The 24,320-nt window shown below is 36.4% G+C and overlaps 3 protein-coding genes across 4 annotated transcripts; all 3 read right to left on the bottom strand.

Annotated features, from left to right (window-relative positions):
* Nucleotides 1–45: 45 nt before the first annotated feature.
* On the bottom strand, nt 46–16,502 carry LOC111479322 (isoleucine--tRNA ligase, cytoplasmic-like). 2 transcript variants are annotated; one of them, XM_023123898.1, is made up of 28 exons: nt 16,093–16,502; nt 15,321–15,886; nt 14,247–14,312; nt 12,764–12,907; nt 12,430–12,653; nt 12,122–12,287; nt 11,259–11,372; nt 10,618–10,715; nt 10,088–10,166; nt 9,380–9,538; nt 8,903–8,992; nt 7,676–7,809; nt 5,670–5,829; nt 5,263–5,346; nt 4,875–5,087; nt 4,498–4,623; nt 3,594–3,731; nt 2,934–3,037; nt 2,783–2,846; nt 2,506–2,594; nt 2,291–2,432; nt 1,920–1,983; nt 1,773–1,840; nt 1,308–1,430; nt 1,143–1,208; nt 655–766; nt 490–578; nt 46–390 (listed from the first exon to the last, which is right to left on the bottom strand). In XM_023123898.1, exons 2-28 carry the CDS (start codon nt 15,852–15,854, stop codon nt 286–288), a joined length of 3,555 nt encoding a protein of 1,184 aa, XP_022979666.1. In that variant the 5' UTR covers nt 15,855–15,886; nt 16,093–16,502; the 3' UTR covers nt 46–285. The 2 variants fall into 2 exon arrangements, with proteins under 2 accessions (XP_022979666.1, XP_022979667.1); XM_023123899.1 differs by having other exon boundaries at nt 15,321–15,861.
* Nucleotides 16,503–16,921: 419 nt separating this feature from the next.
* Nucleotides 16,922–20,219, bottom strand: LOC111479360 (pentatricopeptide repeat-containing protein At4g20090-like). The gene is made up of 2 exons (XM_023123970.1): nt 18,400–20,219; nt 16,922–17,483 (listed from the first exon to the last, which is right to left on the bottom strand). The coding sequence occupies exon 1, from the start codon at nt 20,164–20,166 to the stop codon at nt 18,442–18,444; it is 1,725 nt and encodes a 574-aa protein (XP_022979738.1). The 5' UTR covers nt 20,167–20,219; the 3' UTR covers nt 16,922–17,483; nt 18,400–18,441.
* Nucleotides 20,220–22,088: 1,869 nt separating this feature from the next.
* Nucleotides 22,089–23,526, bottom strand: LOC111479478. The gene is made up of 2 exons (XM_023124174.1): nt 22,988–23,526; nt 22,089–22,518 (listed from the first exon to the last, which is right to left on the bottom strand). Exons 1-2 carry the CDS (start codon nt 23,454–23,456, stop codon nt 22,439–22,441), a joined length of 549 nt encoding a protein of 182 aa, XP_022979942.1. The 5' UTR covers nt 23,457–23,526; the 3' UTR covers nt 22,089–22,438.
* Nucleotides 23,527–24,320: the final 794 nt, after the last annotated feature.

Below are 24,320 nucleotides of genomic sequence, written 5' to 3'. Positions count from 1 at the left end.
CTATACTGACGATGATACGTAACGGAGTAAATCAGACCATATAAATTACATGAAGAAATATGAATCTTCTTTAAGCAACTTTAAGTTCAACATTCCCCAATTTTTTCAAGAACTATTTTAAATTAAACAAAAAAAACACCTTCGCATACACTTCTCATACAAAATTGTGCGCCCAAAACTTTGGCAGGCAAGTGATGTCAAGGGGATTCAATTGTATCCCATATAAAATTAAAAGTAAAAAAGTGTTAAAAATGGATAATAATTTGGAGGTATACAGAACAGAGTTTATGAAGACTTGGCCTTCAGAAACTTGTCGCCGGCCGTCAAGAAAACATGCTCTCCCAGTGCCACTTCCACTCCCGGCTGGCCATCAATGTAATCAACTCTCATCTGTTTCACCCAAAGCAACATCAAAAGATTTTTCATTTAAACATAAATAGTATGATGTAAAAGCAGCAAACTTCATCAAGTTGGGAGAATAATATAAACCTTGCCATTTCCAGAGAACTCAGTCTTCAAGTTGGAGAGATCTCTTGAGAGCAGGTAGACCTCAAGTGCTCGGGCGAATTTCTCGTTACCTATAGTTGTTCTCATGCTTATGTGAGCGAGAGAGACAGAGATCGAAAGAGAGAGAGCAAAAGATGCTGCAAATACCTTTATATAGAGCAGTCACAGCGTCCGAATTGAATACGGGTACCGGTCTGGCCAAGATAATCGAAAATGAAATCCCGGCTACATTTTGGAAACTCTCTTCAGCAAGCGTGACCTGCAAATTTCACAACAAGCTCATATCATCAACATGATGGATACAACCCAAACCCACCGCTTGCAGATATTGTCCTCTGAGCTTTCCCGGAAGGTTTTTAAAACGCATCTACTAGGGAGAAGTTTCCACACTTTTATAAACAATGTTGTATCATAGAACAACCACGGGTAGAAGGAATATAACAAAAATGATGGAAGACAACACCAGCCCCTTCATGCTTAGGTAGGCTAAGCACTCCAATATAGAGAACAGAAATCTAATCAAACGATTCAAACGGAAGGTGACTTAATGAATCCACGAGCTAGACGGAATAACGCCAACAGTTTTACGATTCACTAAATGAGTCGACATGATATACATTAAGGAAGCAACTTACTGCATGTGAAGGCAACGAAGCAGACGGAAGCAAGGGTGAACCGATTGCCTCGCTTATGTATAGTTCCTGTCCGATGCATACATTTCAGTTAGTCATGGACCGAGGCCATCTACAATGTAAAGCAACTGAGATGGTAATTTCAAAAATAGGCAGCTAACTACCAACCTGTGCATTTAAAACTCTTTGCGCAACTGATGCATCCTCATCTTGTGATCGAAAATACACCTCTACGGAGTCGGTAGGTTCAAGGGCAGCTTTCTTTCTCAACTTCTGGATTCTATTAACAATCTAAAATGGATAATCTAGTTAGTGAATTAGGATATAAAAGAACTCAATAATGTAATAACAAAGTTTATCAACATTTGGCTAACAATATGATAAAAGGATGCGACTATAACATCTATCTTTTTCTCTAATTAGGAAATACAAATTCAATGTGAAACTTTGTTTGCACTCCAAATATTGAATCAAAAGGCCTAAGTTGGAGGTATTTTATGTAATTTAGCCTAAATGTTATGCATTTTCATACTAAAACAACTAACCCAATGCAAAATTACTCAACAAAGCGTTTAAAAATTTGTGATCATAATATATCAGATATAGAGATCAAGCATAGAACATGCAAGGTACCTCACGAGCAACACCAGCCTCGAATAGAGATTCATCTGGACGTAGATCCAAAATCACTAGTACATCACCTAAAATGAAGAACAAGAACTTAGTGAGAGCAAAGACCCTTGGACAGTTAAATAACACTGATTCGTTAACGATTCTCACCATCCCCAGCAGCATCCATTTCCTTGTCTGTCATACCATCAGGTCGTTTGAAATCACGGACAACCTTAAGTCAACAATGAATTTCAGGGTAAGTTACAAATTAGCATAACTTAATTAGCACAGACCAACGGGATACCGACAACATCAATGCCTTGATTCCCCCAACAATGCACAGAGAAGCCTTTCTTACCCTAAAGGGTACAGAGTTTAACAAAAAAACTCACAAAAGATATGTACCTCCAAATGCACATACATACAAGTCCATCTATAAATCGACCTCATGAACAGATGAATTACTCAATCCAAGATCATAGCATATTTTAACAAGAATGGACAGCAAGAATTACTGCCTTGAAAGTGAAAGCAGATACCTTTATGTCAGATAACCTTAAACAATGAGTAGCAATAGTAACTTCTCCCACTTTCTCAAAAGCCAAGATATCTTCCTGTGACATGGCTTTGACTTCCTTTGCCACGACTCCCATAGCTTTTCCAAGACGCTTACCCAGCACACTAGAAGAGAATGATCATATTCAAACATCTGAACGAAGAGATGAAAATTGTTTTGAACGGTAGTTTTTCATACCTAAAATCTGGCTCAGCACGAAGAGATGCATACTTCAACGTATCATTGCATGGGATAAGAGATCTTATGTTCAATTCCTCTAGAACGTACTGCATTGCGCAGATAAACCATCAGAAATTAAACGAAGAACAAAAGGATAATCAGGCGTAAAAATTAATAATGAAACCTGAAACAAAAGGTACAAGTGAATAGCACAAATATTTATGTTATAATGAGACTATAGACATTCCAAGTTCATCATGTAAGTAAATATGATATTAGCTTACAAGATATATACCTCTCTAAGCTTTCTGGCTATGTCATCAAGAAAATCTTTGTCAGGATGAACCACTATCATTTCTCTGATGAGATTATAGAATTAGATATTTAAAAAAAGGGGGACAAATAGAACAAAATCAGCAAGAAGCAGAAAGTATGCATCGACAAACCTCAAAGGAGTTTTAAGAGGTTTGTTATGACGCTCCCGAATGTTGCGAGCAAGATCAATAATTGTCATCATCCTTGTAACACTTTCTTCAATTCTTTCACCTCTCTAAGTTAGGCATTCAATAAAGAATATCAAATATCATAAAGTGAGGTAGAATGAGGCAAGGGAAGGAGCAGATGGATGATGGAAAAAACAATATAGGAGAAGTCTCTCAAAGACATGTGATGATCGTAGAGAAGAGAAAGAAGGTCCACCACCTCAAACACTTCTCTGTTAGAAAGGGGGCGACAAATTCTCAAAGCAACAAAGAGGAAGAATTAAAGATCAGAAGCCATAAGCAACTTTTTATTTGAAATGTGATATAATTGCAAGAAAACCTCCTAGAAGGGCATATCACAAACCCAACAATTCTTCCCTGAAAAACACACCCAAACCATACCCAACACAACAATTTAAAATTTGAGAAAAGAAAGGGAAACCAAAGGGATTCGCTTTCCAGAGTTCATTAGCAGGCAAATGGTGCCCCTGCTAGCAACCCACTCAAATGAGTGAGGACCATACCTACTCCGACGACTTTGTGCCACAACTTGTCACCCAGAAAATAATTTCCAAAAATGAAATTACTAATAATATTGCATATGAATTTATTGATAATAAGTACCTTTCCTCCTTCCTGAGGATAAGAACAGTAATGAATGCTTTCCTCTGACCCATCAGAAACCTTCCGTAAGTTTTGATATAAAGCTTCGGTGAAAAATGGTGTAAATGGAGCCATGACCATACAAGATGTTAAAAGGACCTGAAGGCACAATATACTGCGTGTTCAGAATGAAATAGAAACTAAAATGAACAAGAAAATAACAGATTGGAAGTTAAGGAAAAAAACAGAATATAGTATTCCTTTTAAAAAAAAAAATTATGTTTCAACATTAACTCGCATCAAACAAAAATGATTTGCATTAACCCAAAAAAAAAATTGCAGTAAACAAGATATTCATTTAAAAGATAATGACAGTTCCCAAAAAATTTAAAGAACTAAGTCATTCCAAAAATGGAAATATACAACATAGTAATTAAAATTGAACAAAAATAAAGAAGCGACGCACGTCAACCAAGCATCTTATAACATAATATATGTACAAAAAAGAATGAACTCCATATAAACTAACGGCACTCGTTCTGTCTCCTCGAATAAATGGAACTGCATCATTAATGTATCTAATCTTCGAATAATTTGTCTACTGAAAAATGACCAAGATCCATCTTATATCTATTGGATTCCTCACAAGGTGAGCAGCTTTCGTCAGCATAAGTCTTTAATAAGATGAGTCGCTCACCCTACCACATCTTATCTAACATCGAACACAAGCAGTAATGAAAATGCCATGTTTGTTTTCAACATGTCATGTCCAGATCTCAACTCAATTTACAGAGATACCGAAAACAATAAAAAAAAAAAAAAAAACAGAACACTTCATAAACCACATATGCAGTTTTGTACATTACCAAAAAGTAGATAGTTTTAACAATCATTTATCTAAATAGAGGAAAAAGATGTATCATACATGGTACAGAGTAGAGAGTGCTATCCTGCAGTCTTCTTCCCCAGTACGGCCCTTTAGTCTCTTGCGGTTGAACCTCACATAAATATTTGTAAGGTTGTCAAGAAACTTTAGAAGATATGGAACTACCTGTAATATCGTGAACACAATTAATGATGAAAAATGCTAAACAACCACAAAGAAAGACCAAAATTTAAAACTTCAATTGAAAAGAAAAGAAACAAAATTTACACAACTGTTAACAGAAATCTAAAACAGGCCTTGAGGTGTCGTTTCACGTAACCCTTAATTTTAATCTAAACTTATACCAATCATGAGATATATAATCAGATTACAGATCAGTCATATCGAAAATAAGCCAGTAGCCGAAAGTTCCTAACCGTGTACAGTCGGTACCCATCCATTTCTTTTCTGACAAAATATACTAAACTCTGGGTGGCAGAGTTTATCCATTGGTCAAGCACATTGAATGACTTTTGAAGGGTAGCTTGATCTACGGGAGAAAATGGTGCAAATCCCTCAATTTCGAGCCTCTTGGCGTTCTGAACAAGGAATCTATAGGCATTATACCATGGAAGGAAAACATCCCTGACCTGCGAACAATCCATAAAGCAGAAGGTTAAAACATATCAGGAAGAAAAATTAGAGTAGAAAGCTGGATCTCTGTAATGCATTCCATGAAGTATCATCAAAGTTAATGCAAAAATGGGTGCCCAAGTGATGCACCAAGTAAACTTGATACGTCGTAAGATATCAGTAAAGACTCACAACACCAAAAACGCCCTCCTTCTTGAAGCGTAAAGTCTCTGCACGTACAACTGGAGAATTTATAAGATATAATCTCAGAGCATCCTGCATGACGAAAAAAGACACTAACTTTCATAAAATAATAACCACTATTAATTAAAAGGAAAGTGCAATGACTCTCTTGATGCTTGCTTTTCTGTTTTTTTATTTATCTTTTTTTTTATTTTTTTGTACAAAAAGGAAGGAAGAGCCTTCCAACCACACAAAGTGGGAATACAAAGACTTCCCCACCTAGCAATGAGGTTTGTGAGACTCCAGTCTTTAAGAACGTTGGTACATTTACACCACTCTAGATGCTTTCAATATCTTCAGAATAACGAAAAGTGAAGTCTGAGAAACATAAGAAACACATATAATACAGAACTTACAGCTCCATAATCATTTATGATTTCCATTGGTGAAGGATAATTTTTCAACCTTTTGCTCATCTTCTTTCCATCCTCAGCAAGGACAAGGCCATTACAAATAAGGTTCCTAAATGCGGGCTTCCCAAATAAAGCAGTAGATAGAACCATGAGAGTATAGAACCTGCAAAAGTAAAGGGCAGACATTGGAAAAAGAGACGCCGCCCAAGAATCCACGAATATAAACCCAAATTTTGGTGCATGAGAGAGAATGAGTTTGTTTCTTAACTGAATGTGAACAACGAAAATTTGAACTTATTACGGGAAAAAAAAAGAACTTTTTAGAAAATGTACCAACCCATTTATAATCAAATAGCTCAAAGGTAACTTTCTTTTATATGAAATATTCTACCAGGCCACAAATATATACATGCAGAGGGGAAAACAAGGAATTCGAACCCAAACTAGAAGCTTAGGGACAGATAAAACTTCCCATGAGTCATTAATAAACGTGACAGGTACCTGAAAAATTCCAAGGTGATGCACTCTATCCCAAGCATCAAGCAAAACCACCCTATAATCTAAATTTTCCCATTTCTGGCATCCCAAACTATCCACCAAATAGCAAGCATCATAGTTGAAGAAAAGATTGTATCCTTGGAACCTAGACCAAAAAACCATTCAGAATACCATACTTCCAAAGAAAATAACGACTGACAAAAAGGGTGCCCCACAATTTGTCCTCACCAAAAATCCTCATAAAGGGCAACATACAAGGATTTCGTCAATATTGTCCCCAAATTTTTCACGTATTTTCCCCAAAATTTCCAAGTAACATTAGCTTGATGCTTCTCCTAATTCTTATCAGGAATAATCTCCTAAGAACAGGTTCAATTTTTACTTCCATGTTAAGTAAAAAAAAAGAGTAACCACCAATAACATATCTCGGATACTCAGATTAAGCACCCAGATATGTCTTCTGGACCTTCACAAATGTGCCCTTTAGTAAAAAGGAAGGAGAGATTTTATAAACAGCATTTTATCTATTGCCCTTCTACAAGCTGGCTTCGAGAAAAAAACTATGAAGCAGAGTCTTTCACAACTTCTGCTTCCTACTTTCCTATCTAGATCTGTAATTTAAATTTTGAGCGACATGTCAACACTACATCACCAAGCTCGACATTTAGACTAGTAGAAAAACCATTTTTCACTTCTACATTTCTGACATGTCATCTATCTTCTTTAATGCCATCAATATCCTGATACTTCGTGACATTTCAGTGCAAGATCAAAAGACTTCCACATTTCATTGAAAACAAATTGTTACTTTCATAGCCTCATGTAAACAGAAAACCCAGTAAGAATCTGGTTGATAAGAGAGAAAGAAAAGTTTATTTATAGGAGATCCATTACCCCTCCTTTTCTCAGAACTCATCCATGTGAGACAAACAACGACATACTAAAACTTTCTCAAGTATACTTTCCCTACACGGACACAGCATACCAGACACCACCATATTCTCTCCTTTTCCTCCCTACCTCCTCTCATATTTCTCTCTTTTTTTTTTTTCAGAAAAATAAGTTTATTTTACTTTGACTATAGATTTTAAATTTCCTAATCCTCTTTTCCAAGAATTTAGTCATATATTAATATTAAAATTACTTTTTTTATAAGAAAGAGAGGACTTTGATCATATCCTTTGGAGTTTACACATCCATATTATTGAAATATGAATGGTAAGAGGGACAAACATGTTGTAAACTATTAATATCCTAGATCTTTAAACATCAAAAGTCATTGTTCCACACAATGCTCGTGTTGTGACTGTTTCCCTATATCAATAAAAGAAGTCATCAATTTTTCAACCAAAAAAGCAAAAGAAGCAATCAACTTCAGAAGGAAATATATCAATGTTCCACTCTGATGCAGATATTTGAAATTTACGCTACTAAATTGAATCCAACAAATGATTTACAACTCAAAATAAAAGGAAAACAACTATGCAACTTGACACATTCAAGAAACTTACCATCCACGAGTTTGATCAAGCCCTTCTGCCACAAAGTGCCCAGGAAAGTTTTTCTCAAAAAGCTCAACGTTTTCAAATGGATAATGAATATATGCATATGGCATAGACCCACTCTCGAACCAGCAATCAAACACCTGCAGTAATGATGAGGGAGCAAAAGATACTATAAGTATAAACACTAAATGAAAATAAAACTTACAGTAAAAATATAAAGATATAAAACGAGGTTAAGAGAGGAAATCTACAGCAAAGAACTCAAATAAATACTTTAATTTCAAATAGAAATAATAAATAAATAAAAACTACGCCTATCCACATTTCAACTTCCAAAAAATTTAAAAAGTAAATAAAATGAGGAGTTAGAAGGAGAGGGAGGGATTGTTTAAATTTCCAAGGTAACCAAACCACATTATCCCAAAAACATATGGGCACAACAATACCCCTAGAAAGATTCTGCAGCCTGGTTTGCGACTTGGCCATTTGTTTAAAATTTCTTTGTTCTTTGAGTTGGTTTAGGGCTAGTTGCCCATGAATTGCATTTTTCCCAAGCTTTTGTGAAGTCCTTCAACTAATAGTAAAAATAAAAGAATGCATACTTCTTAATATTTTGCTTTCATTGAGGATTGAGGAAACATAAAAGAGTGTACAAGGGTATACAAAAAAAAGCGCAGCAAATGGAGTCCGTCAAACTACAAAAAATGACTCCCAACCAAAAGGATAATTACAGAAATCGTTAGTCGCACAGGCCAAAATCGAGGCATTAAGTCTAATCACCTGCCACAACTCGCCCACGAATCTCTAACCATCTACAAAAACTTTGTCATTCCTCTCAAGCCCAATACCCCAAATAATAGCAAAAAACACAGGCCTGCCAAAGGATTTTCACCCAAGTCAATAAGTTATATTAGTTCCTCATCCTCTTCCATTTAGATTCCATTTATACCCTCAAACCCCTCTTCTCTTTCCTTTAGAATAAATAAGCATCTGTGGTGGCTTCTAATCATCTTGCTATGAGAGAAAATTTAAACTATAAGGCCTAAACATTACAAAACAGTAATATCAAAGGAAGCCACTGATTTGACGCATAGCACAAAAATACAACAAAATAATTCCGGTAACTTTCATAGTTTCAAAAAAAAAAAAAAAAAAGTAAAATACGCCGGTATTGATTGATTTCTAGACAAGAAAAATAATATTTAAGAGAAAAACGAGATTAAGTAGTCTTACGTCATCTACCCTCTGAAGCACACCATATTCAGGACCTCTTCTAGATGGAATAGTAATGTGATCAATCTTGTGCCGGTGCAGATCAAACACCTGAAAGATAAAAAAAAAAAAAAACAGAGGATACCCGCAAATAATTCATTAGTAGTTTGCAAGCAGTGCCCACCAGAGCATATAGAAGAAACAGCTTAAAGAATACATGAGGGTGGCCAAGCCATATGATAATATTTTTACGGTAGAAGATTCAACTTCTCAAAAAATACCAAATAACCTTGAAGATTCAACTTCTCATTTAAGAAGGTAGCTGTTGCTCTGAACCAACCATCATTCAAAATGATTTAAGTTCTTATGAGGAGATAAGAAAAACTCCATACAAGCAAGCAGTTTGATAAAGAGAAATAAAACTCACAGCAAATGATTGACTCAACCTACAGCAACTATATTCTCAGATAACAAAAGCTGGTAAATAAAGAGTGAGACCTTGACACCAGAAAGCTGTTCAAGTTTCTCAATTGAATCCATGACCAGTATTTCCTCTCCATCCTCGCTAACCCAGACAGGGAGTGGTGTTCCCCAAAATCTACTACGGCTGACAGCCCAATCTCTCGCATTCTCTAGCCAATTATGGAACCTTTTCTCCTGCAATTTGACATTTATAAATAAAGCTGAGGCAAAAATAGATCACATGATCCATGAAACAGGTCTTTCTCACATCAGCACTATGTTTTTCTAACCCAATTATATTTCAGGACTCAGTTTCAGAGTTCTAAAATGTTTGTATTTTCAAGCTAAGGGAAGTTAAAAAAAAAAAAAAAAAAAAAAAAAATCATCTCTTGAGAGGATATATTAAACATGAAAAATTGTCATGATAGTTTTCATTCTCACAAGCATTGGTAAATCAAAGAATACCAAATTTTCACTGACAAAAAATAAAGGAATACAAGAGCATTACAAAAAGGGCGCACGAAAAAGAAGACGTTAATAAAGGCCTTCAGTTAAGCAAAATAAGATTTAACGAAGCATAGAATATATTAATATGAAATCTGCAAAATATCTTGATTCATATCATACAACCACCTTTGCCCCCTGCATAAAACTCTACCCCATCCAACCTTACCAACATCCACTTGTCCAGAAAAAAATGAAATATAAATATTTAAGAGAAGAGTTTGGCATAACATATAAAACCTTCACAAAATCAGGCACCCAGTAAGTCTTCTCGTTGTTTTCCAGTAATTTCTCCTTTAATTTCTCAACTCGGACAAACCTAGTGAGAGAGATGTCTAGTCGGTTATGATGCTAACAGTAGGAGGAAAATGAAAAAGAAGCCATAAGAAATTATTTAACATATGTCTGCAATCATGAATGAATATCAGATAAGACAAAGGTGAAATGTATATAGAAAGACAAAAATAGCAATATAAGCACTAAAATCAAGTGTGAAATTAAAAATCAACGGTAGTAACCCTTTTAAAGAACAAGTTGTAAAACGGATATTGCATAATTTGTTTGCCACAGTAAAAATACTCTTCCCAACAACTGATCCCAAAGTGAGAACAAACCGAATTGCACTCTTCATTTTTTCAGAGGGCAAGAGACATAGATTTGCATGTCAAAATGTACACGTGCACAAAAATAAAAACATCAAAGAAATTCAGACAAGGACCCTAACACAAAAGCGTATAACAAAATTCAAAATAGATAATAAATGGACTTGCCAGCTTGGGACAGCCCTGTAGATTAGGGGAGTATCAGATCTCCAGCAGAAAGGATAAGAATGGGTAAAGCTTCCCGATTTAACAAGCCTCCCTTGTGCCTGAAACAGAAAGATTTCTGAACAATAATACACGTTCAAAATGAAATGGTAAACTATTTTACTAGATTCCAACATATTTTTGTTCCAAATAGTTTTTTCCCCTCTCGTTTACACCTCCTTCGTCCAAAAGCAACAAGAAGATCAACATAAATATAGAATTACAATACAAAAACATAATCGTCAAGGATAAAGCTATACAATACAACTAGAATCTCTTTTTGACTAGTAATATGAACTAAGGAATCAACCTAAACTCCAAGATTTGAAAATTCATCCATGGTTGAAGTTACAAATTCGAAAAGTTTGCTTCTTGATCAAAAAATAGTTTAAGGATGCAAACAAGAACCGCGGCCAAATTGTGAATTCAAGGTCCCTTTTGAATGCTCCAAGCTTATCAAGATTGCGTCAAAAAATTGCAAATTTACAAGGATTTTCATTTCACATAGGAGTATAGTGTGATTCTATCTCTACATGCAATGGTTCAATATATGACATGAACTAGTAATTCAACTTGAACATACTATTTTAGGTTTAAGAACATACCTTCACGGCTTCAATTATATCCTTGTCTGCATCCTTGACGTAACGCCCAGAAAATTGAGTAATCTTTGTTGTAAAGCAACCATCGTCATCGACTGCAACAATCAGATTCTCGCCCTACAAATGGAAAAAACACTAAGACAGTAAATACATTGCAACTTATGCTGGGAACCAATTGGAGTGCACTTTCGCGGTCTTTTATTTTTAAATAAGATATAAACTTCTTATTTCAACAATGAAAAGATATAAAGGTGTTCAAAGGAAACCACCAAAGGCAAAGGCAGTAAATGAAAATATACAACATAAGTAAACTTCAATGTAAATATCTTACAAGGAAAAAACAAGGCCTCCATATTCGATCAAATATCATTACAGCAATAATTAGCAAACAAATAAGAGAATACAAATCAGATGCCTTAAAAATAGCAATGTTAAATCTTATCCTCCAAGCTTTAGACTTGTCCTCAGAATTTCTCTCTTTCAACCAAATCTTTAAAATTAATGTTTCAGGCTTTTGCCTTCCCCTTTTTGTTTTGCAGCCTTTATGTTGGCTTTCATTTTTATCCTTTATGAGATATCAAAAAAAAAAACAACTATCCTATACGAAAGTAAGGCTTCTCATATAAAAAAAAAAAAAAAAGAAAAAATGAAAGAAAGAAAGAGAGGAGGGAGAGGAGGGAGAGGAGGTTTCTCATCCTTGAAAACAATATGATGGGCTAATCAAAAGTTTTCTATTTCTTTTATATTTGTGAGTGTTCGAGCCACTCTTTTACATACAAATAATTCAACATCACTTCTCTTGATCGTCAGCAATCATGTTGCATGAAGTCATAATAAAAAAAAATTAAAAAATCTTCAACACGAACCTTATGGATCACTTGGTTCTCAATGCAAACACGATAGTCATCTTCACCGAATGCAGGAGCACAATGGACAATACCCGTACCACTATCATCAGTTACATAATTATCTGCAACAACTCTAAATGCCACATCAGAGAACTCTTTAAAGTAATCAAACAGTGGCTCGTACCTGCAAAAAAAAAAATAATAAATTTAATATCCTTCGACAAGATAGTAGATACAATTTCATAAACATTCAGGAAACAAAACAAAAAAATAGCAGCCTTGCTAAAATCATTGAAACACATATTGAAAATAATGAAATTGCTTACTTTTTACCCACAAGAGAAGCTCCCAATACTTCCTCCAATACCTCATATGAGTCCTCCACTGAGTTCTCTGTTTTTGAATTTGAGGAACCTTTTTTCTTAGGATTTGACTTGTTAACAACATCGGTAGAACCATTTGGTGCATTCACTTTTTGTTTCTCAACAGGTAGAGCTGACAATCGGGATTTAGCAACCACATAAACTTTTCCAGATGCCTTGTTGCGAACCTGGTATTTTTTTTTTCCTACTATATTAGATTATCAATTAAAAATAAAAGGAATAAAAGCTTCACATAGACGAAAAGTAATATAATAAAAATAAATTCATGTCATCAGACCTTCACATAGACGAAATTTGCATTAACACAAAGGGCAAGATTACTCGGAAGGGTCCATGGAGTTGTTGTCCAAGCCACAAAAGCTGCATTTTGCGGATCCCCGAGTACTGGAAAAGTTACCATGATTTCAGGATCAGGGACATCCTGTGCAAGGTTTGGATATCAGAAGATGGACCATAAGAAATCTCATGCAAATCAACAATTCATACATTAACTGGCATCTAGAAAAGTGATTAGTAAACTGATAATGCAATTGCAGGGCATGAAATTTAATTCATTCAACCACTAAAGCATAAGACTGAAATTTGATTCGAAAATCAATGCTTACATACACCAAATGGACCCAAGGAACGAAATTTGGGTTTTCCTTTAAACCCAACCTGATCCTGTTTAAAGTAAAAATATCATTGCTTTAATTACTGATTCTAATATTTGCCAATTAAAAAATATATAACGTGCTTAAATACTATTCATTATCCCAAATAAAGTATTAAAAAAAATTATATAAAAAACCATTTTGTATATTTAAACTATTATTTTCTAACAACAATGGCAAATTAAATGTTCACTAAATAATTTTCTTATATCATAAAAAATGAAACAAAGCATCACACCTTTGAGGAAAAAAATCAATTTTTATCTGAACTTAGAATGGTGTATCAATTTTACCCTAAAATTCTAATTTCATCCCATTGCACCCTAAACTTAAACAAATATAGCAATTTCTACTAAATTTACTTACTGGTTTTAACTAAAAAAAAAAAGTAAAGGAAAAGTTCGCCCAAGACTCACTAATTTCAACAAGAATCAAACCAAACACAAAATTAAGCTCAGTTAATGCACAAAATCAGTCATTTAACAATTCTCCCAAAATATGTAAGAATCAATTTTAAGATTGAGATTGCAACACTTACCAAAACTAAGAAACATTTTGATAAAATTCATAGTTTATGGGAAAAATTGATAAACTTTTCCATATTAAGAGGTGTTTCCCAAGTTTTATGTGATGGGGATGTTTAGACAAACAAATAATTATTGTAATAACTATAATCATTAAAAGAATGCAAGACTTTTTAAATGAACACTAGTCATCATAAAATTTAGTTCTAAAAAATATATAAAAATTCTTAAGAAAGAGAAGACATTTCATTGAAAATTTGATAATAACAAACATCGAAATTTTGTTTCCTATGATAATAACTATAATCATTAAAAGAATGCTATTATTGATTTCTCAATGAAAAGTTCTCTCTTTCTTAGTGAAAAAAGGAAAAACAAAAAAATGGAGCTTTTAACTTTTATAGGTTTTGTATGACAAACTATATATCTTTAATTTATTGAATATTTCATTCATTACATATTGAAAATTACTCACGAAATAGTGGACCTATCATACATGTCCAAGGCGTCTATATAAAAAACAGAAGATTCAACTGATATTTAATGTAAAGACAAATTTCCAATTGAAGAAAGAGCCCCAAACCTTATAGCTTTGACCAGCTTCGAAGTTTGAAAGTGGCGTCTTGCAACCAGTACTATATGGCATGACCTAAGTAAGCAACAACGCAAACAAATTTATATTTGAACTCATAACTAATAATTGAATCAAATTATTGCAGTTAATTATAATTACATTGTTTTAGGAACCAATAAAACTAGCAAAAACTGAATAGATGGACTCTCTCTACGCTCTCTCTCCTCTTACCCCTCTCCCCACCTTTCACCTTCCTTACATGACCTCTAAGCTCCTCTCGAGTGGCAGACCATAGACCCCATACCTTGCCCGCATCAAACAACTCTAAGCGGGTAGTTACCTTAGATCAGAAAACCTTTTTTATAGCCTTCGATGACAATTATAGTGGCAGGAGAGCAAGGATAAAGGGCCATAAGATGAGACCGGTGAAATAACTCCTTACCCATCTGAAACCCCTCAACCATCCTCTTCGCCACACCACGCAAGCTAGCCAACTTAAAACATCCACCACCAGGATGAAGAGGAAGGACAAAAGGGGTCCCCTTACTTATGTCCCCTCGAAGCAAAAATCTTCCCTCTAGGGGTCAAATCCTAATTTGAAGAAGATGAGAGAAACACAAAACAAGTTGATTGTATTTTACAAGGACTATTGCTAACGCCAAAACGATCTCCTAATTGTACACAAAAGAGCCTCAGGTAGCAATCCATTTTCATCATAGACAATAGGAGTTGCAAGAATGTAGTATCCACGACATTGGTAAAATATCTTGGAATAAAGATTGAACCTCACTCCAATAAAGAAGGGTTAGGTATAAGAAAGGTAACAAATCAACAAGAACATAACACATTCTGTCAACATAATTAAGGACAACCTTCAAATCCTACATCTCGTCGAACAAAATGAGTTATCCCACAGGTCATGAAATTCCACATTTCCTCCCACCCCTATCCTCATCTTTTTTAAAATAAGAAAAAAAAAATGCCATGAAAGAACGAAGAAGCAACTCATAATATAATACAAGCACTCATTATGAATGTTACCAAACTGTGCAAATGGAGATAGATTATGATAAACCAACTAACCTTGAAACCTTTATAGACAAGACCCTTCTCGAAGAGCTGAGAAAAAACCCACCAAACACTCTCCATGAATTTCAAGTCCATAGTCTTATAGTCGTTTTTAAAGTCAATCCATCGACCAGTACGCGTGATGATTTTTTCCCACTCCCCCACATATCTCGTGACTATACTTCTGCATTCTTCATTGTACTTGTCAATCCCCATCTTCAACACATCGTCTCTCCTCTTGATCCCCAACTTCTGATCAATCTCGTTCTCAACAGGCAATCCGTGGCAGTCCCATCCAAAGCGACGAGTCACGTGATGACCGGTCATAACCTGATACCGGGTGACAATGTCCTTGATGGTTCCCGCCAAGATGTGACCATAATGTGGAAGACCAGTGGCGAACGGAGGGCCATCATAAAAAATATACTCAGGAAGGTCCTTTGTGCGCTCAAGCTGGGTCTCAAATGCCCTGATGTCAGACCAATACTCAAGCACCACCTCCTCGTGCTTAGGGAACGAAAAGTCCTTACCCTCGCAAACCTCATCCATGGCGGCACTAACAAGAATTCCCGCAATTCAATCTGTAATTTTTCAGTGACTAAAGAGAAATATACCGACTTCTAAGGAATAACATTCAAAGCTTTGCAGCAAGAAAAACAAAGAAATGAAAAATCAAAACAAAACAAATCATAAGCAAAAGAAGTATATGAGACAGAGCTTGAAATCCCAAGTGACAATCTTCGAGCAACTCCAAAAAGAGAATAAATGAGAGATTTTAGAGAAATACCGGAGGCCGGCGAAGAGGGGGGCGCTTAGTACAGAGTAAAGTTGCCCTAGTAGTTCCCTTCAGCGGCAGATTTGAAGAAACCGATTGGAACGATTGACCAGCGTCCCTAATTTGGTAGTGCGTTGGTCTGGTCTGGTCTGGTCAGCTCAGTTTTGAGATAATTAAGTACCCGTTTCAGTTCGATTCTGTGGGTACTCAAAAATACCCGCTTAAGTAACTCCGCTTGCTGGAAGAGAGGGAGGGGACGGCGGCGATTTTGTCGCAAGGCAGACCTGGGGCAGATGAGAGTGCAGCAGCAGCTGCTGAGACGGCGTCAGGCAGGAATAGCGGCAGCGTGGCGCGAGCGTGAGGTAATGGGAGGGATGCGGTAGCTACGAAAATGGCTGTAGTTATTCCAAAAACCCAAAAACCCAAATCTTTTTTTTTTTTTTTCTTTTTTAATACCATTTGAATAGGGAAATTAGGTTTTTATTCCTTATCAAAATAAATAAATAGTAATAATAATAATAATCTTATTTTTATTTTTATTTTCTTCCTTTTTCATCTCCCTCGCTGACAAAGACATCCAGGGAATCAGATTCATTTTTTTGTGATGAGAATGAATATATATAATAAAATGTAATAAAAATAATGGATCTAGGAGAATCGGTCTGAATTGATCCATCTAAATATGACGTTGACCTACTTGGCCATAAAAGTTAAGATGAGATCGTCTCTCATCACATTGCAGGCCTAATCTTAAGCATCAAGGCGAAGCTTGACTCTATCTTCAGGAAACTAGATACGAACCTGAATGTCCCATATTTTATAAGGTAATCATAGTGTGATGCAGTTTTAAACAATCCAATCCAACATGTCGTGAGTTTATAAAATATTGCACTATCTAATTTGAAATTAAATAATTTTTGTTTACATCAAATATCGTAGAATTAGACACTTACCTCGTGGTTCCAATTTTCATAGTTGTTAAATTAATAAATAACATATGAGTTAACACCTTTTGTTTTGCAAAATAGAGGGAGCCATTTCTTGTCAAGTCTCTCTAGATGTAGCCACCCTAATTTCTAGACCAATTTGGTGCAAGTTGTAAGGACTCTTGGTATTGAGTCGGGACTTGACGTCATCTCTACTTTCCCTCTAGTATAACACTGTCGTTCTTTCGTGAGTGTGATACGCACCTTTTTTTTCCGTCTTGGAGCCAAGAGCCTCACGAGCCTATCCCGCCACTTTTGTACGAGTTTTTTTTATTTCCAAGAGAACTAAACTCAGCCACTGCTCTTGCCTTTTCCTTCTCTACTCGTCCTACTCCATTTTCATAACATGTGGAACTAGTTGGAAGTCTTTGCCTTCTTGCCCTCTTTGTCGTCGTTGTTATTGTTCTGGGGTGTATTCTGTAGGAAGAAGAAACAAAGGTTATTTGGATTCAACTGAAAGAGAGAACAATATATGATCTTATAACGCAAAAGCAGGTAATTCTAATCTATACCAACCTCGTCAAAGCTAGTACAAGTGCCTAGTGTCACAATCGCACAAGCATGCTGAAGACACCCAAGCAAACTGCACACGTCGACCCAGGAGGTGAGGTCTCCCAGAATGTAGATCTTTGTTGGGTGGGTGAGCTTTCACTGGAAGGGCCTTCAAGAGAAGCTCGAGCTTCCAAATATCTGTCAAGGCTGAAAATAAGTGTGAGATCCCACATCAATGGGGGAAGAGAACAAAGCATTCTTTATAAGAGTGTGAAAATCTCTCCCTAGCAAACGCGTTTTAAAAATCTTGAGGGGAAGTATGAAAGGGAAAGCTCAAAGAGGGCAATATCTGCTAGCGGTGGGTTTGGGTCGTTATAAATGGTATTAGAGCCACATACCGAGCAATGTGCAAGCGAGGAGGCTAAGCCCTGAAAGGGGATGGATACGAGGAGGTGTGCCAGCAAGGATGCTGGGCTCCGAAGAGGGTGGATTGGGGGGTCCCACATCGATTGAAAAGGAGAACGAGTGCTGAACCCCGAAGGGGGTGGATTGTCAGATCTCACATCGGTTAGGAGGAGAACGAAACATTGTTTATAAGAGTGTAGAAACCTCCTCCCAACAGACGCGTTTTAAAAACTTTGAGGGGAAGCCCGAAAGGGAAAGCCCAAAAAGGACAATATCTACTAGCAGTGAGCTTAGGTCGTTACACCGTGAAAGTAAACTAAATGTGCATCTAGGAGTTTTCAGTCAATCAACTAGCTTTTAAACACAATGAAGCGTGCAATAATGTTAACCAATGCAGCCAATCAAGCATATCAAGCATGAAAAATCTACTACTCACAATTTCTTTGATATTGAAAGGTGAGGCTTTCCATTCGATAACTCATGATGCTTTTCTGGTTTCCGACTCATGTTCGTGGACTCCGTCCATCGTCTGCAGCAACTCCCGAGCAATCTTGAACTTACCCTTCTTTTGAAACGCACTCTCGAAAGCATCTCTTACATAGATAGGAGGATAAAAACCCTTTTCAAGCATTGACTTTAGCTTTTCATACGCAGCCCCCAGTTGTCCTTGTTTACAAAGTTTCTGCAAAATTTGGGATTCCCACTTCATTTCCAGCTTCAAGCACAGATCAGTTTGCCCATCTTCCCTCATTAGTTTATCCACTATACTATACACATGAAAATGCGGGGATATGCCTAAACTCAACATTTCCTTCAATAAACTGTAGGCCGCTGACCAATTCCTAGCTTCACCGTAGGCATGGATTAGCGCCGAGTAAGTAACATGATCTGGGACACATCTTTTCCTGTTCATAATCTTGAAGACCCTTTCAGCATCATCCAAATTTCCTAATTTGCATAGCATACAAATAACAGAATTATAAATAGCCAACTTTGGCTTCATATCCTGAGAAAGCATCCTCCCAAACAGATCACTAGCTTCGTCTACTCGACGATGTTCACACAATGCTTGCATCACAATGGAATAACACTCTTCAGTACACCTTAGCTTGTTAACCTCGACAACCTTCAATACTCTAATTGCTTCTTGCATTTGGCCTAATCGACAAAGCTCCGAGATGAGCCGAACTATTACAAAAGCACTTGGAACTAAAGCCATCCTATTAGCTGCCCAAAAAACTCCAACTGCAGGTTCAATGGCTCCGCTCTTTGGATTCACATTTGGAACTAGGACGGTAAAAGGTCGACGAGTACTTCTGACCCTAACTTGTTCTACAGCCCCTTCTTTGGCACTCAATGAACACAAATCGCCAATGAGAATGTTCACAGCAGATCGGGTAGGTACCAAACTTGCCCTACGCATTTCATCAAACACTTCAACAGCAGTACCAAACCTACCAAATTTACATAATCCAATAATTATGTTACTGTATGAATATTTATCAGGCAATTCAATTCTTCTGAAAATTGTTAGAGCAGTATCAATCAATTCCCCTGTTGGTTCCTTCTTACAAAGTGCATAAAGCATGTTATTAAAGACCAGATTATCAGGTTTACACCCAAATGTTGGCTCCATTTCTTCAAATAAGCAAAGCGCTTCTCTAACCCTCCCTTGCCTACCCAAAAATCTGATACAAATTGAAAATGTTCGACAAGAAATCCGACCTTTATAAGACGACACCGTCACCAAAAGACATTTCATATCATCGAACAGTTTCCTTCTACCTAAGAAATCAGCCATGTACTCAACCACGGACTCATCAAACCGATACCCCATTTGCAATCCAGACCAGGAGAAGAATTCTAGCGTTTTAGCCCTACCGAACAGCCTATAATTCATCAGAATTTGAAGAACGAAATCCGAGCTCAAGGTTTCTTTGAATCTTTTCAATAAATGGTCAAGTTCGAGATTAGTTGTTTGGTGATCTTTGTTTGAAAGTAAAGAACATACTGAACTGACGGCATCTGTGTCCAAAGCCCGAGGGATTAGGGCAGTTCGCGAAGTGGGTCTTCTTGCAAGAGCTCTTGGAGCTATGGCAGTGCGCTTGGTGGTCGATGAAGTGCTGGAAGAGTATGAAGAGAAGCCATAAGCAACGAATTTGAGGTACGCCGAAGCATTCCTAATGGTGCTCGTGCTCAACATCGACGAGAAACCAATAGGTTCAACCTGGAAAATTCCTACTGTTTTGGCTTTAAATTTCGACCTATTTAATATTTCTAGAAATTTAAAAAAAAAAAAAAAAAACATTTTCTAAATTAACAAATAAGCCTTTGTCAGTTTTATCACGCCAACTGATCATCTTCTTGGATACAAAAATCTTTGTCATTTGTTTTCGCCATCAATTATCACCGTTTTGCTACCATTGATTGTTGCACATCATCCTTCAAAAGAAGCACTAGGATTCATTCATTGGGGCGAGTTTTTGACTATGCTAATGTTTTGGACTTTCGATCTAGAAATTTGATCAATGTTGTTGTAGTTTATATCGTGCTTCGTGTAGATATTCGAGGAAGGGTAGTAGTTGTCATTTCTGCCTAATACTGAGATTAAAAAGAGTGAACTTTGCACCACGCCATGAGATTGCGGATGAGTGCACAGACCGATTTAGCGTATTTGGTCAAGTGGTCTGATTCATCTATTTGTTTATAGACCGGATATTAGATATGCGTGCATGTTGTTGCTATGTGATTTCTTTGTTTGACTGACATCATACAAATATTATTATATGTATGTGGCATCTTGTGCTTTGATGGACATAGCATCATTAAATGAAATTGTGGCAATTATTGATTCTTAGTCATAGGCTGGTTGACCACGATCTTGATTTTATGAACCAAAGACTCGGAGATATTTTGAGCGTGATCACAAGATGATTGATTAGTACTTCTCAATTTGGATAGATGCATAGGTTAGAAACCTCTTTTTAAATCGTTTTAGGTTTCTAGTTTACTTTATACTTTTGTTACGTGTGTATTGCAAGTAGAACATCGAACCATCAATCGTTAAGACGATTATAAACCCTTTATCTACAGAATTATATACTCGAGAATAGGTTAACTTATGCACGAAATCAAACCAAAATTAAGTATCAGCCTCAAAACTTGGAAAAGGTCAAATATGGTTGAAGTATCAAAGTGAAATACTGTAACCTTTTTTAACATTATCTGAAGTCACCATCCAACCATATGACCAACCTCATATAGAATTGGATAATCCTTTTGTAATATCACTTTTTCAATACTTGAACTGATCAACTCATGAACTATGCTACAAACACATCATAAGTCAGAACCTTTCAACTTTTACAATATCAATCCAAGCATCCAAGCCATCAGGGGAATCAGAAATCAGTAAGTAAGAGACGAGATCGAGAACACACAACGCTCCCAGATTATGTGAGATCCCATATTGGTTGAGGAAGATAACGAAACATTCTTTATAAGGGTGTAAAAACCTCTCTCTAGTCGCCCTAGTAAACGTATTTTAAAAACTTCAAAGGAAAGCTTAAACGGGAAAGTCCAAAGAGGACAATATTTACTAGCGGGAACTGTTACAACTGGTATTAAAGCCAGACGTCGGGCGATGTGCCAATGAGGAGGCTGAACTCTGAAGGGGGTGGACACCCGACAGTGTGCAAACAAGGATGTTGGGTCCCAAAGGGGGTGGATTGGAGGGTCCCATATTAATTGGAGAGGGGAACGAGTGTCAGCAAAGACACTGGCCCCAAAGATGGGTGAGATTGTAAGATCTCACATCCGTTGGGAAGGAGAACAAAACATTTATTATAAGGGTGTGGAAACCTCTCTCTAACAGACGCGTTTCGTCTTAAAAACCTGGAAGGAAAGCTCAAAAGAAAAAGTTCAGAGAGGGCAATATCTACTCGCTATGGACTTGAGCGGTTACAACTATAAGAAGTCAGGTCAGCTACCTTTCAGATTGGGGTCAAAACAGAGAAAAGAAGAACCATTTTGATGGGTTAGGTTAGCACAGTTAGTTACCTCAGCCTATGCAACAGGTCAATGATAGAGACTTGGGTATTGGGTGTTATGGAAGCTACTATCTAGGCTCTCAAAGTCAAGACCACCAGCTAATGTTTAAACCAAAACAAGCAGGAGATATAGAATTGATGAACTCATGCTAATTTATTCTCAAATGTACTAAAAGAACTACATATTTTACAAACTCTATCTTAGTCAGACTCATTATGGTGTATGGTTAATCTCAAACCTGACACATTCTTCTTCTTTTTCTTCTCCTTCTTCGTAAGTCAGACTCGTCAACCGATCCGTTCGTTCGTTCATTCCATCTTTCTCAGACGCATGCAACGTCGTCGACCATAAGGCTAAAGGTTACTACTGCAAAAATACGTATTCATTTCTCTCTAACAAATCAAAACTTCCATTCCATGGTCTTCTTAGTTGCATAATCTAACCGTACATGCCACTGCTTGGGCCCAAAATTTGAGCCTTGCCTTAACATCTTCAGGATGATCACCTGTTCGAGCAAACAAAGTTTAGCAAAGATGGATAAATACAAAATGGTATCTTATATATTACAATCCAAAGCTCTAGATTATAGAACATGTTATCTTTCTTTTCAATATGTTCTTAATACTCGTGGAATCAAAGAACATATCGAGTACTAAACTCAGATGTTTAGTCATAAATCAGAGTAAATTAACTATTATTTTCAGTATATTCTTGATAAACTACATACATTTTTATGAGAGAAGCAGGAAAATAATGAAGGTTTTCATCCTAGATCTCTAAATTTTCAAATATTTTTACTCTGTTTTAGCCTTGAAGCAATTATTCATACAAGTCAGAAACAAAACTAGAAGGGATTATAGTCTAGGGATTAGAATCAAAGTTCAATCAACTAAGAGACAAGTTCAGCTCATTCTCAATTCAAACTACACAAATCCAGTTCCAAAATTGAGATCGCACAGAAAAAGGCCACTCACCAGGACTGGAGATCTTCCAATTTGCAATCGGACTCGACACAGACGAACACGAATCCACCGGTATTGCCTGTGCCGGTGAGGTCACCGGCGACTTCTGGTGATCGTCCATGTACTTTTGACTCATAGAATAACAGAGCTCCAACGCCGGCAGAGTGTTGCAGAGCTCCGGAATCTCATCGTAGCTAAAACCAAACCCTAGATCCACACATCCCTTAAGCTCATCAAGATCCTCATCCGTTAAGCTCTTCGTCCTCATCAAATCATCCTCATCCTCCACAAATCCCTCAAGCAAAACCTGATTCCTCTTCTTCATCTTCATCTTCACTCCCATTTGATCCGACTCATCCAAATCCGAATCCGACACAACTCCTTCCTCTACTTCAATGGAGATTTCATCATCTGGTTCCTCTCGAATTCCGTTCACAGAAGAAACCCACGTTTCAGATTCGCTAAACAAATCACTCCCCATTTCTTTCCTTCTTTTTAAAATTCGCTCCTCTTTTTGTAAAACGTGTCCACAACGGAGCTGGTGAGAGCGCCTCGGGGGTTTATAAAGCCGAGTGAAATAGAAAAAGCAACTATTTTTTTCCTTCTTAAAGTTTTGGATTATGTATGTATGTATGATGACTCCATGCATGATAACGTGTACATTGTGGGGACATGAATGGAGGGGTGAGAACACGTGGTTGCCATGTGGGACAGAACAGTCCATCAATCGGAGAACGACAACGTGGGATGTGGGGCCCTCTCCTCCGACAGGTGGTGTTTGGTGTTGATCCTTTCTTAGTATATCGATATCCATATCCACACTTTTTTTTTTCTTTTATCTTTTCTTCATATAATTTTCCCTATATTTATTGGGTTTTATTAATTAAGATATTTTTATTGTCTAAGATTATCGAAAAAAATAGTCCCATGTTAAATTAAGAAAAAAATTATTAATTCATAAGTAAATAACACTATAATTTTTTTTTAGAGAACCCAAAAATAAAACACAAAGAATAATATTTAATTAAATGTTGTAAAAATAATTTCTTTAAAAGTTAAAACTAACCACAAATTCAAACAAAATTGTAAGAGATATGGATAAATAGGAATTTTAGGTTTTATTCATGAAAAGCTAACAAACTTTTGCTAAATTTGGAAGAACATGGGATAAATCTTGACCATTCAGGTCGGCACGTGCTGATCTGACACGTGGGAATCATATCTAATCAAACTTAGGATTTGGGTTCATGTATACATGGAAAACGCCAAATGGATTGCTATCCTTTCAATTTTTTTTTTTTTTTTTTTTTTTTTTTTTTTTTTTTTTTTTTTTTTTTTTTTTTTT

Source organism: Cucurbita maxima, unplaced genomic scaffold (genome assembly GCF_002738345.1).
Source record: "Cucurbita maxima cultivar Rimu unplaced genomic scaffold, Cmax_1.0 Cma_Scf00005, whole genome shotgun sequence".
In the NCBI taxonomy this organism is placed as follows: Eukaryota; Viridiplantae; Streptophyta; class Magnoliopsida; order Cucurbitales; family Cucurbitaceae; genus Cucurbita; species Cucurbita maxima.
Note: the sequence above shows the minus strand (reverse complement) of the source record. Positions and strands in the feature narration are given on the sequence as shown.

Bases quoted from the DNA above. Each gene is read 5' to 3' on its own strand.
- LOC111479322 (XM_023123898.1), bottom strand. From the start codon at position 15,854: ATGGATGAGGTTTGCGAGGGTAAGGACTTTTCGTTCCCTAAGCACGAG. The intron at 11,373-12,121 runs GTTCGTGTTGAA...TTCCATTTGTAG, and splicing joins AGAACCAAGTGATCCATAAG to GGCGAGAATCTGATTGTTGC. The intron at 5,347-5,669 runs GTAAGTTCTGTA...TTCGTCATGCAG, and splicing joins TCATAAATGATTATGGAGCT to GATGCTCTGAGATTATATCT.
- LOC111479360 (XM_023123970.1), bottom strand. From the start codon at position 20,166: ATGTTGAGCACGAGCACCATTAGGAATGCTTCGGCGTACCTCAAATTC.
- LOC111479478 (XM_023124174.1), bottom strand. From the start codon at position 23,456: ATGGGGAGTGATTTGTTTAGCGAATCTGAAACGTGGGTTTCTTCTGTG. The intron at 22,519-22,987 runs GTGAGTGGCCTT...TTGCTCGAACAG, and splicing joins TTGGAAGATCTCCAGTCCTG to GTGATCATCCTGAAGATGTT.